The sequence below is a fragment of the Alexandromys fortis genome, unplaced genomic scaffold (assembly GCF_014885135.2).
Source record: "Alexandromys fortis isolate MF-2015 unplaced genomic scaffold, M_Fortis_MF-2015_v1.1 scaffold_34, whole genome shotgun sequence".
Taxonomy (NCBI): domain Eukaryota; kingdom Metazoa; phylum Chordata; class Mammalia; order Rodentia; family Cricetidae; genus Alexandromys; species Alexandromys fortis.
Genome location: NW_026067933.1, coordinates 10,408,274 through 10,420,773, shown reverse-complemented (window position 1 = coordinate 10,420,773; position 12,500 = coordinate 10,408,274). Strand labels below are relative to the sequence as shown.

The following is a 12,500-nucleotide window of genomic DNA, read 5'->3' as shown; positions in this document are numbered from 1 at the left end:
AAGCTGAAAAGCTGCATGAATTCCTCTGGCGTTATCCAAAGCTATGTGTTAATCCAGAACTTTTTAAATCTGATACTATTTTTTCTGAATATTAATGAATAGTGTAGTAGCAAGATTTTTATATGCACTCAAGGAATTGCTCATATTTCGTGTCAGTGAATTCCTAGGTAACTCCTGGTGGCAAAAACACACAGTCCTATAGTAAGTAAACTGTAAAAAGGATAATACAGAAATTGTGTCACGTAAAATTAATCATAGAAATGGAGACATTTTGAATTTTTGAAAATTATATATATTTACATAAGGATACTGAGAAGTCTAAATACAAAATAAAATTGATAGTCACAGCTCTTTGGTTGCTTAGTTTGTTGGATGTTAGGGTGGTTTCATTGTGTGTGTCTGTTTATATACGGATTTAGATGATAGTATCAGCTTTCATAAATATTAGAAATCCTTCAGATATGTTTTCCTATCTCTATTATGACCTTTATGATGGATTTTGGTATATATTTAGGGAAGAAGAGAGTTCAATTAGTTGTGTGTTAGTTGGCTTATCTTTCCAAAATCTTTTTATCTGTTTCAGATGGTAGTTTTTCAGAGAAGGCCAAAGTCTGATTACAATGTGAATGTGTCCCATACATGTGAGCTGTACTTGTGTAACTTCAGCATGGCCATGAGGTGGCAGACACATTTGTGCCATAGCCCTCTGTAAGGTACTCACAAATCTGTAGAGGCTTAAAAATAAAATTAAATTGTTCTGCATAGTGAGAGAACTGACTGATAAGCTTTGGAATTGCAGTGACAGCAGACAGTTTACTTTGGCCAAATACTAAGTCAGTCTCAAAAGATTGGGACTACAACATCCTATCTTATGTAGCAGCTGGAGCCTAACTGCGAGCTTTGGAATCCTCTGGCAGGCCTCCACTTATAGGTTTGCCCTAGAAAGTTCACTTGTGAGAGTTATGCCCAGAGGACGCTTAGTTGGAAATATAGACACTTAAGTGAAAAGAGATAACCAAGCAACTACTGAACAGTAACAAGAGACTGTCAAGAAAGACAGACAGTAAGATTCTCAAGAACTGACCACCTTCCCAGATGGTGCACATTCACACAAAGGTAGCTACGAGTAGACGTGTGTGTTCCATACGAACATGCCCCTTCCTCTTCCTTCCTTCCTGCTTTATTTTCATTCTGTCTTTCTGCTGTCTTCCATCTAATCTATCCGCACTGGCACTCTTGAAATGAAACTCTACCATGTCTTCCTCTGTCCCTGGGTGGCTAATTTCCTCCTCATGTCTGGGAGAGACAAGAAGTGAATGATTATTGGAAAAGGACACAGTTCTGTAGCTTGAATTTTTCATGTATATATATGAAATATATATATATATATACTTATTTTAATAGTTCTATTTGTTTATCAAAGAACAAGTGATTAAAGTCATAGCTTTTACCTTTTTAAATAACCAAGCATTCAGAAATATATAGTGCAGTTAGTTTGCTTATGCTCTATTTTCCTCCCTTCCTTCTTTTCTCTCATATCCCACTTTTTCTCTTTCATCCCCAGAAAGTTTTAGAAAAAAAGAAGTGAGAAGGAATTTAAACAAAATGTTTTCATTTTGTTATAAATCTATTGGAAACTCTTCGAGTAATCTTTAGATTGCTGGACTTTCTAGTATAACTTTAATTGGTTGTCGTAAGAAAATGTTTAAGAAAGATACTTAAACTGTTAGCCTTATTATTCTGCCTTTTAGTGAACTAGTCTCCTCAGATATTTTCATCTATATTGATTCATATCTAGAAAATATCAGTTACTACAGTCACATATTTATTCATATTTATTGTTAAATTTTATCTCTTTAATTTACATTTATTTTATGCTATGCTATTTATGTGTGCCTCTGTGTGCGTCTGTGTGTGTATGTGTGTGTCATGGCACTCACTTGGAGGTCAGAGGACAATCTGTAGGTGTTAATTCTTTTTTTCCAGGTTCTGAAACAAACTCCAGCAGTTGGGTTGGGAAACCAGCAACTTCACCTACTCAGCCATTTCATTCAGTATATGTATTTATAAGTATTATAAATTTGCATATAATTTTGAATTATGATTAAGTTATATAAGTATGTTCTATATATATGCTTTGTACAGCTATAAATATCACTTATTCTTATGGATAATTTTAATTATTTAGCCTTTTTATTTTAATGATATGCTTAAAATATTTCAAAAGGTTTTCAGTTACAGCAATGAGACTCAATGATGAACTTCTGAGACCACTGCAACGAAATTATTTATTTTCTCTTCTATTGTCTGGAGTTCCAGCTCCTTTGTGCAAATCATTTGAACCATGGAACTTCAAGTGGGAGCCTGCTGAAATCTGCTGATTCTGGAAAACTATTTTTCAAAATAATACAAAGCTACACAGCACAAAATGGGTACCATTTTTGGCCGTTGGTGCTAAGTAACTTAAAAACAACGTCATACCTGTGCAAAGACCAGCAGGCACTGGATTGTGACAGCCTTTTCCCTCTCTCTCCTTGCAAGGTCCCCGTGTCGGTGGCCATGATGACGCCCCAGGTGATCACTCCTCAGCAGATGCAACAGATTCTTCAGCAGCAGGTCCTGTCTCCTCAGCAGCTCCAAGCCCTCCTCCAGCAGCAGCAGGCAGTGATGCTACAGCAGGTAATGTATGTTACCTGCTCTGGTGTTCTAGTCCCACTGAAGGGGAAACACGCTGCTGGCAGAGTGCTGGGCTTAGTACTTAGTGCGGTCTCCACATACAGAAGCAGCTTAGCAGGACATCAAAACAGAAATGTCACACTGTGCCTGCAAAGCTGCCTAAGAGGACTTAAGTTACTCATGCTCTCCAACTGTACCTAAATCTAGGACAGGAGCAGAAAGAAGAGCAAATTAAAAACAGATGAATTTGTATTTGATTATTCAGGTTCTTAGGTACATTTACTTTTAGGTTTGCCAAGGAGTGTACCAACAAACCACAGAATTGTTGTTTTTTAAATCGCCAGCACATTAGCACCCCCCCCTTTTGAGTTCCAATAAATAGGAAAAGGCTACTTTGCACACAACACATGCTAAAAGCTGCACCCAAGCTTTCTTTTCTGAGGTATAGTCATCACTTGAAAAAGAGGAATCTGTTTATTAGAATAAAACTGGACAGATAAGATCAAGTTTGTTTTTGTGATAATACAAACAGTGAGCCTACAGTGAAGCTTATTGAAGACTTGAGTATCTAAAAATAGATTCAGAAGGTGATATTTGCTTTCTGGGGTGAAAATAAAGTGTTTTACCAGAGTTGTTAGTTAGTAAGTAGCTTTGCTATTGCCTCTGATTGGGCCTACAAGTTACATAGATTTACATACATGACATTGTGTTAAAACCTCTGATAGATGAAGCTGTCTTCATCCTACTTTGGTGGCGGTGATGCTCTATCCTTCTAAGGGGTAGAGCACAGCCCATGCTTAGGTCATCATAGGGCTTCAGATGTAGTCATTTAGAGTATTCACTTTGGTTCTGGCCTTTAGAATACAGATTTTCTATACCCTTTTGTTTAGGATTGTTTGGATTCTGGATTGGAAATTTTCAGAGCTGCCTTGGGAAAAAAAGTATGTAGCGCTGTCTCTTTAAATCCAATGCAATTTTTTTTGGGAGGGGTGGGCGGTGAGGTGTATCTTAATGACCACTCTACCATGTGTCAGGCTAGTAGAGTTTAGGACATTGATGATACATGAAACTTTTGCCTTTATTTATTAAAGTCAAAATGGTTTATTCAGCAACAACTACAAGAGTTTTACAAGAAACAGCAAGAGCAGTTACATCTTCAGCTTTTGCAGCAGCAGCAACAGCAGCAGCAGCAACAGCAGCAGCAGCAGCAACAGCAACAGCAGCAGCAGCAACAGCAGCAGCAGCAACAGCAGCAACAGCAGCAGCAGCAGCAGCATCCTGGCAAGCAAGCGAAGGAGGTAGGATCTAGTTATCTCATTGATATCTAATAGCATGGGCTTGAGAAGGTACTTTGAGAGGTGAGGATCGTCTCAGATCTCCCTATAACAAGGCTCTTGCTGTCAAAGATGCAGTGTTCTGTATTTTTACTGAGCTTAATAACAGTGACAGTGAGACTCTCGTGCTCTCCTTTTTTGTAGCACGGGACTTGAGAGTCACAATCCATTGCTGACTGTCGTCTAATGTCACTAATGAATCACAGTGTACAAAGAGCAAGCTGTGTGGTGGACAGAGTACTGATTATCTTGTATTCACTGAGAATCCAAGTTGGTGAGGGAACCTTATTTTTCTCAGTTGTACAGCCCAGAGACCATGCATGCAAATTTAGCCCATTGTTGGGGGGGGGGCAGGGAGACGTTGAGAAAAACTGGTTGAGCACAGATTTCAAAGTCACGGGCTCCTGATTAATGAACTGCTAGGGTAGGTTTGGAGTGGCGAGTAGAAAGTTACCGTTTGATATGCTCATAAATCAAACTGACAAGCTGGCTTCTCAGGCCTAGCCTGCGCTTGTCAGCAAACTGCATCAAATATAAACATAATCCAAACAAAACATGTTGAAGTAGTTCAGTTGATCAGCAGGTATCAGGGCTGTTGTCTCTCCAAGCTGCCCCTTATGCAAACGTACAGGAAACAGTTTTGACCTCCTGAGGGTTTGTTTCTGTTTGGATTTGTGAATAGAATTTCAGACAGCCATCAACTACAGAATAGAAATTGCTCTCTTATTTCTCAGAGGCTTTGGGCAATCCACATGACTTGCTCCATTATGCAGTCTGTTTTCCAGTGAGCGCATCAGAAGTTTCTGTTTTCCCCAAACTAGAAAGAAAAGGTCTTCCACACAGCTTGTCTTCCTCTGAAGTGTGACTGCCATCGCCTACCCTCCCGAGTCCAAAGAACTCTGGTTTGTCTTGTAATGCCTCACAAAACTGGAAGTTAGGCTTTTCTTTATAATAAGGGCACTTTTTCTTTTTGCCTTGCACATAATTCTGCCTTTTTAATATATTCAGAAGAAAGAGAGAAAGAGAGAGAGAGCTAACATGCCTGTCCTGTAGCTCCATCCAAGTTTACTAATAAATCACTAGAGACCACAGCTGTGGACCTCCACACACCAAACTTACGGAGTTGGGGAAAAGTGAGAGTATTGTGGGAGTTAGCTTCTCTCAGGTGTTAGTCAATTTGTCTAAGTAAACTTCCAATCATCTCCAGTGAAGTCCTTGGCTAGAGTTGGTCTCTAAACTTTGCTCAGTACCATTAGTGCAAGTTCTTTGGTTCCCCGAGCCAAGTTCAGGGAAGTTGTTTAACTTCCAAGAAGCAGGCAGCTGAGTACCTAGAAGCTGCTCACATCTGGCTTCTGGACTTTGACCGTGGACTGCTCAAGAAGACATCTGGGCGAGGAAAGGAGCATGCCTTTCTGTGTGTGAGAGTGGTTTACGCGCACCTTATTCTCTGCTGTTGACTGGCTCGGGTTTTCTGACACCCACAGCAGCAGCAACAGCAGCAGCAGCAGCAGCAGCAGCAGCAACAGCAGCAGTTGGCCGCCCAGCAGCTTGTCTTCCAGCAACAGCTTCTCCAAATGCAGCAACTGCAGCAGCAGCAGCATCTACTCAGCCTTCAGCGTCAGGGCCTCATCTCCATCCCACCAGGCCAAGCGGCCCTCCCTGTCCAGTCGCTGCCTCAAGGTATAGCGGACACGCTGCAGATCCTTCCTTCCTGCTTCCTGCTTTCTCCCATTCCATGCTCCTGTAGAGATACCCTATACCTTGCGTTACTTTGGCTTGTGTCCTTCACGTTGATAACTGATGCCTGACTGCTTCGATGGTCACATGACACACTTGCTCTAGCCTCAGAAATTCTACCACACACTGCTTTCAAGTACATAGTGAAACTATCTCAAGTATTTTGTTAAATATTAAGTGTAAGTTAATTAGCTTTACGGGCAAGAATAATGCAAGACAATACAGTTGAAGCACCACTGAATATGCGGGATGATCTGCAGGGAAATGGATGACGCAGGAAGGGTGGCAGAATTCCATTTACCATGGGCTGATAATGAGCTTTGGTGGCACAGCTGATGAAAACACAGCTTCCCAACCTTGGCACTGAAATCACAAAGAACAGAGCAGCGCTGGGCATCCATAGCGCAAGTGCGAACTCTGGTGTGGGAAGCCCAACCTATGTCATAAGACTGCAATGATAGCATTTCTCCAAATTCCCTCTACAGACAATGCAAGTTAGAGGTTTTTGTTTGTTTGTTTGTTTTGTTTTGTTTTGCTTTTTGATTTTCGAGATAGGGTTTCTCTGTAGCTCTTTTGGTTCCTGTCCTGGAACTGCAAATTAGAGTTTTAAATGCTATTGACCATATTCTAATTTGATATTCTATATAAACTACATCTGAGTGTATTCTAATGTGTGTGTGTGTGTGTGTGTGTGTGTGTATATATATATATATATATATATATATATGCTGTTCTCAACCTTGAGGAAAGAAATTTAAGAAAGAAAGATAATCAATGGCTAAAATTCCCAATTAAGGTAAAGGTCACGTGTTGTTAATCTTTGTGAATGGATATTTTAATGTATATTTGGATTTTGTGTTGGGACAAAGCTTGTTTACACAAGTGAACCTTAATTCAACTTCACTGTATCTGTCACGAAGGAGTTTATTTTATAGCAATGTTTGCCACACGTCTTACGGTCTCTGTAGAACATACCCAAGAAAAGCAAGAACAATTTGATACTAAGTTAGACAAGTGAAATCCAGTATTTACATTGTGCGTGACCATTGTTTGATGGCCAAAGAAATTAATAGTATTACCGTATATATTTTCTTTTATTCATCAAATTACTATTATTTTGTTGTAGCTTTCCCCAGATTTTCCTCTTTCATTTAGCTTGAGATCAAATTCACTTGTCTCGAGCATACCTGGGAAATCCAGAAAAACAAAGTTTAATTATTGAAAGAAAGTCTAGGCATAGACCCAGTTTTCAGACTTATTCTAGAAAGAAGTAGAATAAATTCAATATTATCATAGAAATAAAAATTCTAATCATGAATTATGGTTCTTTAGAAAAATAACAAATTCATAGGACAAATGGAAATAGGAATTATAAAAGACACTTATAAACTTAATACAAGCATGGATTTTCTTGATAAAAGCTATTTGTTGAAAGAAATATACCCAAATAGAAGCAATAAGTTCATCTTTTTGTTTCTTTTTAATTTCATAAAAGTTAAACAAATCTTCATTTAGAATCTCTTCAAAGTAAATCATGATTTACCATAATTTTATTGTAGTATAGTCTTTCTAATTTTTTGAGAAAGTGTAACTCTTATTTAAAATAATTTTTTTTCAGCTGAATTTTTCCAACTCTAGTCAAATTCTCATCAAGCAAGGGACACTATTGTTGTATAATCATTATAGTAATTTTCAAGTGAAAATTGCTCTTATTCTGAGCTAGTTTTGTATAGGATTATTTTTTACTTTTTTCCTACTTTTATTGTTCACAGGACATATAAAAACTAAAATGCACATAATGAAGAAATTTGGGAAAATGAGGGTTCTAAAAGCAAAGCCTAGATTGTGCAGAAATTTTATTTATTTATTAACTTTTTTTGTTGTTGTTGGACAGGGTTTTCCTCTGTAGTCCATAGTGGCCTAAACTTCAGTGGGTAGCACAGCCTAGCCTTGAACTCATGAACAGTCCTTCTGTCTCAGCCTTGCTAATGCTGGAATTACAAGCACAAGCACCAGTATCTTCATAGAAAAATCTATAGTTAAGAAAGAAACATAAAGCCCACAAAAACATTTCCTGTTGTAGGAGGCCACTTGTTTGTTCCTGGCTGCTCAGCCCCAAAGTAACTATAAAAAAAAAAAAACCTATATTAATTAAATCACTGTTTTTAGTTTTCCCCGCCTAGCTCTGCTATAGGCCCTAAAGCAGTTTCTTTATTCATTAACCAATAAAAGCAACATGTGGACAGAAGGACCTCCCACACCAATTCCCCAATGATGAAAGAGAAGTAATGGAATTGAACAATTGCAGGCTCAAACCTCAGTGGTTTCTGTGGTCAGTGTTCTTGCTAGTACCACATCATGATCAGAAATTGCAACCCTCATCATAGTTTTCACTAATTATTGAATGTGAAAACTATTCTTTTTGAGACCCACCATTCAAACACAGGCTGAATTTGTTTCAAATCAACCAGTCATGGAAAATGAATGCTCCAGCTTCCTAAACCGTGGGTATCATGACCTAGGAATCCATATCCATGAAGTCAACCAACTACAATAAAATATTTTGGGATGAAATTGGTTTTTCTGAGCATGTACAGACTTATTTGAAAGCATTTGCCACTAAAAATATAGACTAATAACTCTTTGTGTAGTATTAACAGGACATTAACTGTTACTCTCAAGGATTATTTAATATACATATATATACTCATCTGTCTCTATATATATATTTACACACACACACACACACACACACACACACACACACATATATATATATCCAGCATTTCAGACTTTGGTATCTACAGGCATCAGTTCTAAGGGGCAACTATGATATCATATGATATCTGAGGTGCTGTTATGCTGGAAACCTAAGATCAGAGTGAGAAAAAAATAAAGAATCAATTTTGGATAGTATAAGCCCCAAGTCATCAGTCTTAGCTACTCTTTATTTCAGGTAAAATAATTTTAATACTTTCATTATCAGTGTTTCAGTTCATCTTGCATTAAGCTTTTGGTTTGTTGATTGATTGCCTATGAATAGTAATCACATGAAAACCAAATGGGATTACTGTACAATGATGGATGATGTTCTCATTATGTCTTCAAAAATATGACATAATTTATTTATCTCCATGATTTAACACAAATTCCTCTGGCTACTTTAAATTATAACTTCTGAAATTATATAAAATGTGTATAAATATCAGAAATAGCACTTTATAATTTTGACAGAATAGATTTGTAGAACTTTTTTGCAAAAGTTATATAATATATCACATAATTTTAACATGAACTCTTTGAAATTTTAAACATTAAGCCACAAAATAGTATTATAATACTGAATTTTAATGTAAAATAGGTGCTAAATTAACATCTCTAAATATGTACGTAGTTTGTCTGTAGAAGGAGTGACAGCAGGTAACTGACATCAAATAAAAATAATGAACTTGTGAATCAATCTCAAGCATACTGATTATAAAACTCTAACATGTGAGCAATACGCTTCTAAATGAATAGCTGCATTGAGCAGTGTTGTGTAATGTACTGATACCATGGCCTACTTGTTAGCAAGAAGAAACTGTGCAAGAACTTTCTATTTCTATAGGTCTTTAGCATCAGATAAAATTTAATTTCAGAACACAATGTTTTCACAGTTGACTTTGACTTTATTCAAAATTTCCCTTTCCTTACTTTTAGTAACTTGAGGTTAACTGTATTCCAGAAGAAATATTAAATAGGGAACTTCAGAAAGAAATAATAAATTTTGAATTGTTTAGCATCTGAAGATATGATGATATTTCATAACTTTTTATTTCACCCTACTGGGATGTCAACCAAACTTTTGCCAAGAGTATCTATTCTACCCTCCCCATGCACTTCATCCTTCTCAGTATCAGACTGGTTTTGAAATCTTAGTACTTGTGTTTTCTATACCCTGTTTTAATTATTAATGGCCCTAACACACAAGAGAAAGGATGTTGATAATTCAAATATGCTGACAGAAATGCCGAGTAGTCTCCTATAAGAAAAAAAAAAGCTGAAGTTTGTACTAGTGAGCTGCAAAAATTATGTTTTCAAGTTGCTGAGATTTACTATGAAAATGAATGTTCTATCTATGAAACCCTGATAAGTAATCTTTCTATCACAACTCATGCAGCAAAACTTCAAGCAATACTAAGTGATAAGTGCTTAGTTAAACTGTGGAAGGCATCAACTTAGAGGTTTTGGTGCTACCTACAGTTTCATACATTCCCTGGGAGTCTTGAAAGGTATTCCTACTGTATAGGGACAGAAGAATGTGGCAAATGCTTTATTTCACTCCATGTCACCTATTCTATAAGTGTATAAGTTATTTTAGATTTAAGATTTCAATGAACAGTCTGAACAAACAAACATAACATAATGGATTTTAGACAGCACTATCTTGAATAATACATGGTAGAACCAGCTATGCTTTGGGTAAGTATGCTTAGAGTAAAAAAATGAAATCTTTTGAAATAAAATATAATAATGGATTTTGATGAGATAGGAATGTGCTCAAGATAATAATTGGCTCAGTATTCAGCCAAAGTACCTATTTGACCTGCTTACGTCACACCTAGAATCCTAGATCTTTCGCATAGGTGTGTTTATGGGCTTTTCAGGTCAGAGTCAAATGTGAGTGAGGTTTAAATATAAGAACAGTAGAAAATATATAAGCAATACACACCATACAGAATTACTATCCAAATGCAAAATGATTTTTATTTGGAGATTAATATGTCAAAATTCTTTTCAATTACTTAAAATTTAAATATTCTTCTATTTGTTCCAGAATAAACTTTGCCATGAAGGCCCATACCATTAATACCTTTGCACTCATGAAGCAAAGGCGGGTGGATATCTGTGATGTCCACACAAATGCAAATTCAGCTTAGTACATAGTGAATTCTAGAAAACAAAAAGAAAAAAGAGAGGAAAAAGAAAACAGATGCTTGCAATTGTTTTGTTCACAGAAAATATCTTGTAAATAATTAAATGCATAGAGGATGACTGAGTATATTTAATTCAGAATCATAAATAAGAAAGATTGATATTAAGTTATATCATATTTTGAATTGTGGAATTGGCTGAGAAACTAGCATGTGTTACATTAATATAAATTTATATATTTGGTTAGTATATTTTGATGTTAAGATTCAACTTCACACGTGATAAACAAGATCAAGTGAGAATTCAATCTAAGGTGCATTTTGTTCCAACTAATTCATAAGCCATAGAAATACTCTGATTGACAAATTTTTAATCTTCGACTGGAAAACTCAAAAACAATTTTGGATTTTAAAGCTATACCGTATACTTAAATTGAATAGGAAAATCATTAAGTTCTAGCTCTCTTTCTCTATAAAGAGAGAGAGAGGGCGAGAGAGAAGAGAAGAGGAGAAGAGAGGAGAAGGGAGGGGAGGGGAGGGGAGGGGAGGGGAGGGGAGGAGAGGAGAGGAGAGGAGAGGAGAGGAGAGGAGAGGAGAGAAGAGAAGAGAAGAGAAGAGAAGAGAAGAGAAGAGAAGAGAAGAGAAGAGAAGAGAAGAGAAGGGAAGAGAAGAGAAGAAAGAGCCTGTATGAACTAGTAGAGATATTTATCTTGGGACTTAATCTTTACTAAATACCTATATTTTATAATTTGGAATTTGACATTTTGGCAAAGTGGACAATTGAGGCCTTTGTGATCATATAAGCATATGAAAGATGAGTGTTAACACTGGTAGGTGGTTTTAATACACATGGCAATATATTTTGTTTGGTTGAATCTAAGCAAACCCATAGATCTCTCAGAGATACTTCAGACATTTATCTGTCTTCTGGGGGAGGAAACTGCGAATAAGCAGTCAGGACTAGTGGAGCATTGACTCTGCTGGTGTAGACGCCTCTATGCAGCACAGTTATGATGGCGTGCATGTGTGACACTTCTTCAGACTGTAAGCATTAAGATTAAAAAGTTGAAAGTACACAGAAATATCCCAATTCAATGTTGAATATCGACTTTAATATACTATAAATGATCCACGTATTTCTACCATTTATTACTTATGTAAGTAACCCCAGATATTTGCAGAGTACCATTAAATAACATTTAATTAATTTAATATTCATAGTAGACTTACACTGTATTCTAATGCCTATGCATGCTACATGTATCTGCATGTGAATATGTGCCCGTGAAAGAATACATGTGTGTGTCTATGCACATGTGTATACAAGCACATGAAAGCCAAAGAGCTATTTCTAGTGTTTTTATTATTTTCCTAGTGTCTTCTTCCATATATATGTTTTCTTTATTTTTTTGAGACAGAATCTCCCTGAACAAAGGGCTCATTGATTCTGCTAGTCTGGCTGGCCAGTGAGTTTCAGAGATCCACCTAGTTCTATTCTGACTCCTCAATTCTGGGGTTACAAATAAGCAATGTACAAATCAGGAGAAGAAGGAGAGAGAGCACAAGCAAGGAACTCAGGACCGCGAGGGGTGCACCCATACACTGAGACAATGGGGATGTTCTATCGGGAACTCACCAAGGCCAGCTGACCTGGGTCTGAAAAAGCCTGGGATAAAACTGGTCTTGCTGAACATAGCGGACAATGAGGACTAATGAGAACTCAAGAACAATGGCAATGGGTTTTTGATCCTACTGCACGTATTGGCTTTGTGGGAGCCTAGGCAGTTTGGATGCTCACCTTACTAGACCTGGATGGAGGTGGGTGGTCCTTGGACTTCCC

At 37.1% G+C, this 12,500-nt stretch overlaps 1 protein-coding gene across 2 annotated transcripts in view; it reads left to right on the top strand.

The window, feature by feature from the left end:
• Nucleotides 1–12,500, top strand: part of Foxp2 (forkhead box P2) — a 509,404-nt gene that overhangs the window by 442,135 nt on the left and 54,769 nt on the right. For both annotated transcript variants that reach the window (XM_050145932.1, XM_050145933.1), the window contains 3 exons: nucleotides 2,542–2,679; nucleotides 3,786–3,974; nucleotides 5,495–5,690. In XM_050145932.1, the coding sequence (XP_050001889.1) occupies nucleotides 2,542–2,679; nucleotides 3,786–3,974; nucleotides 5,495–5,690 (523 nt within the window). The remainder of the gene's footprint in view (nucleotides 1–2,541; nucleotides 2,680–3,785; nucleotides 3,975–5,494; nucleotides 5,691–12,500) is intronic.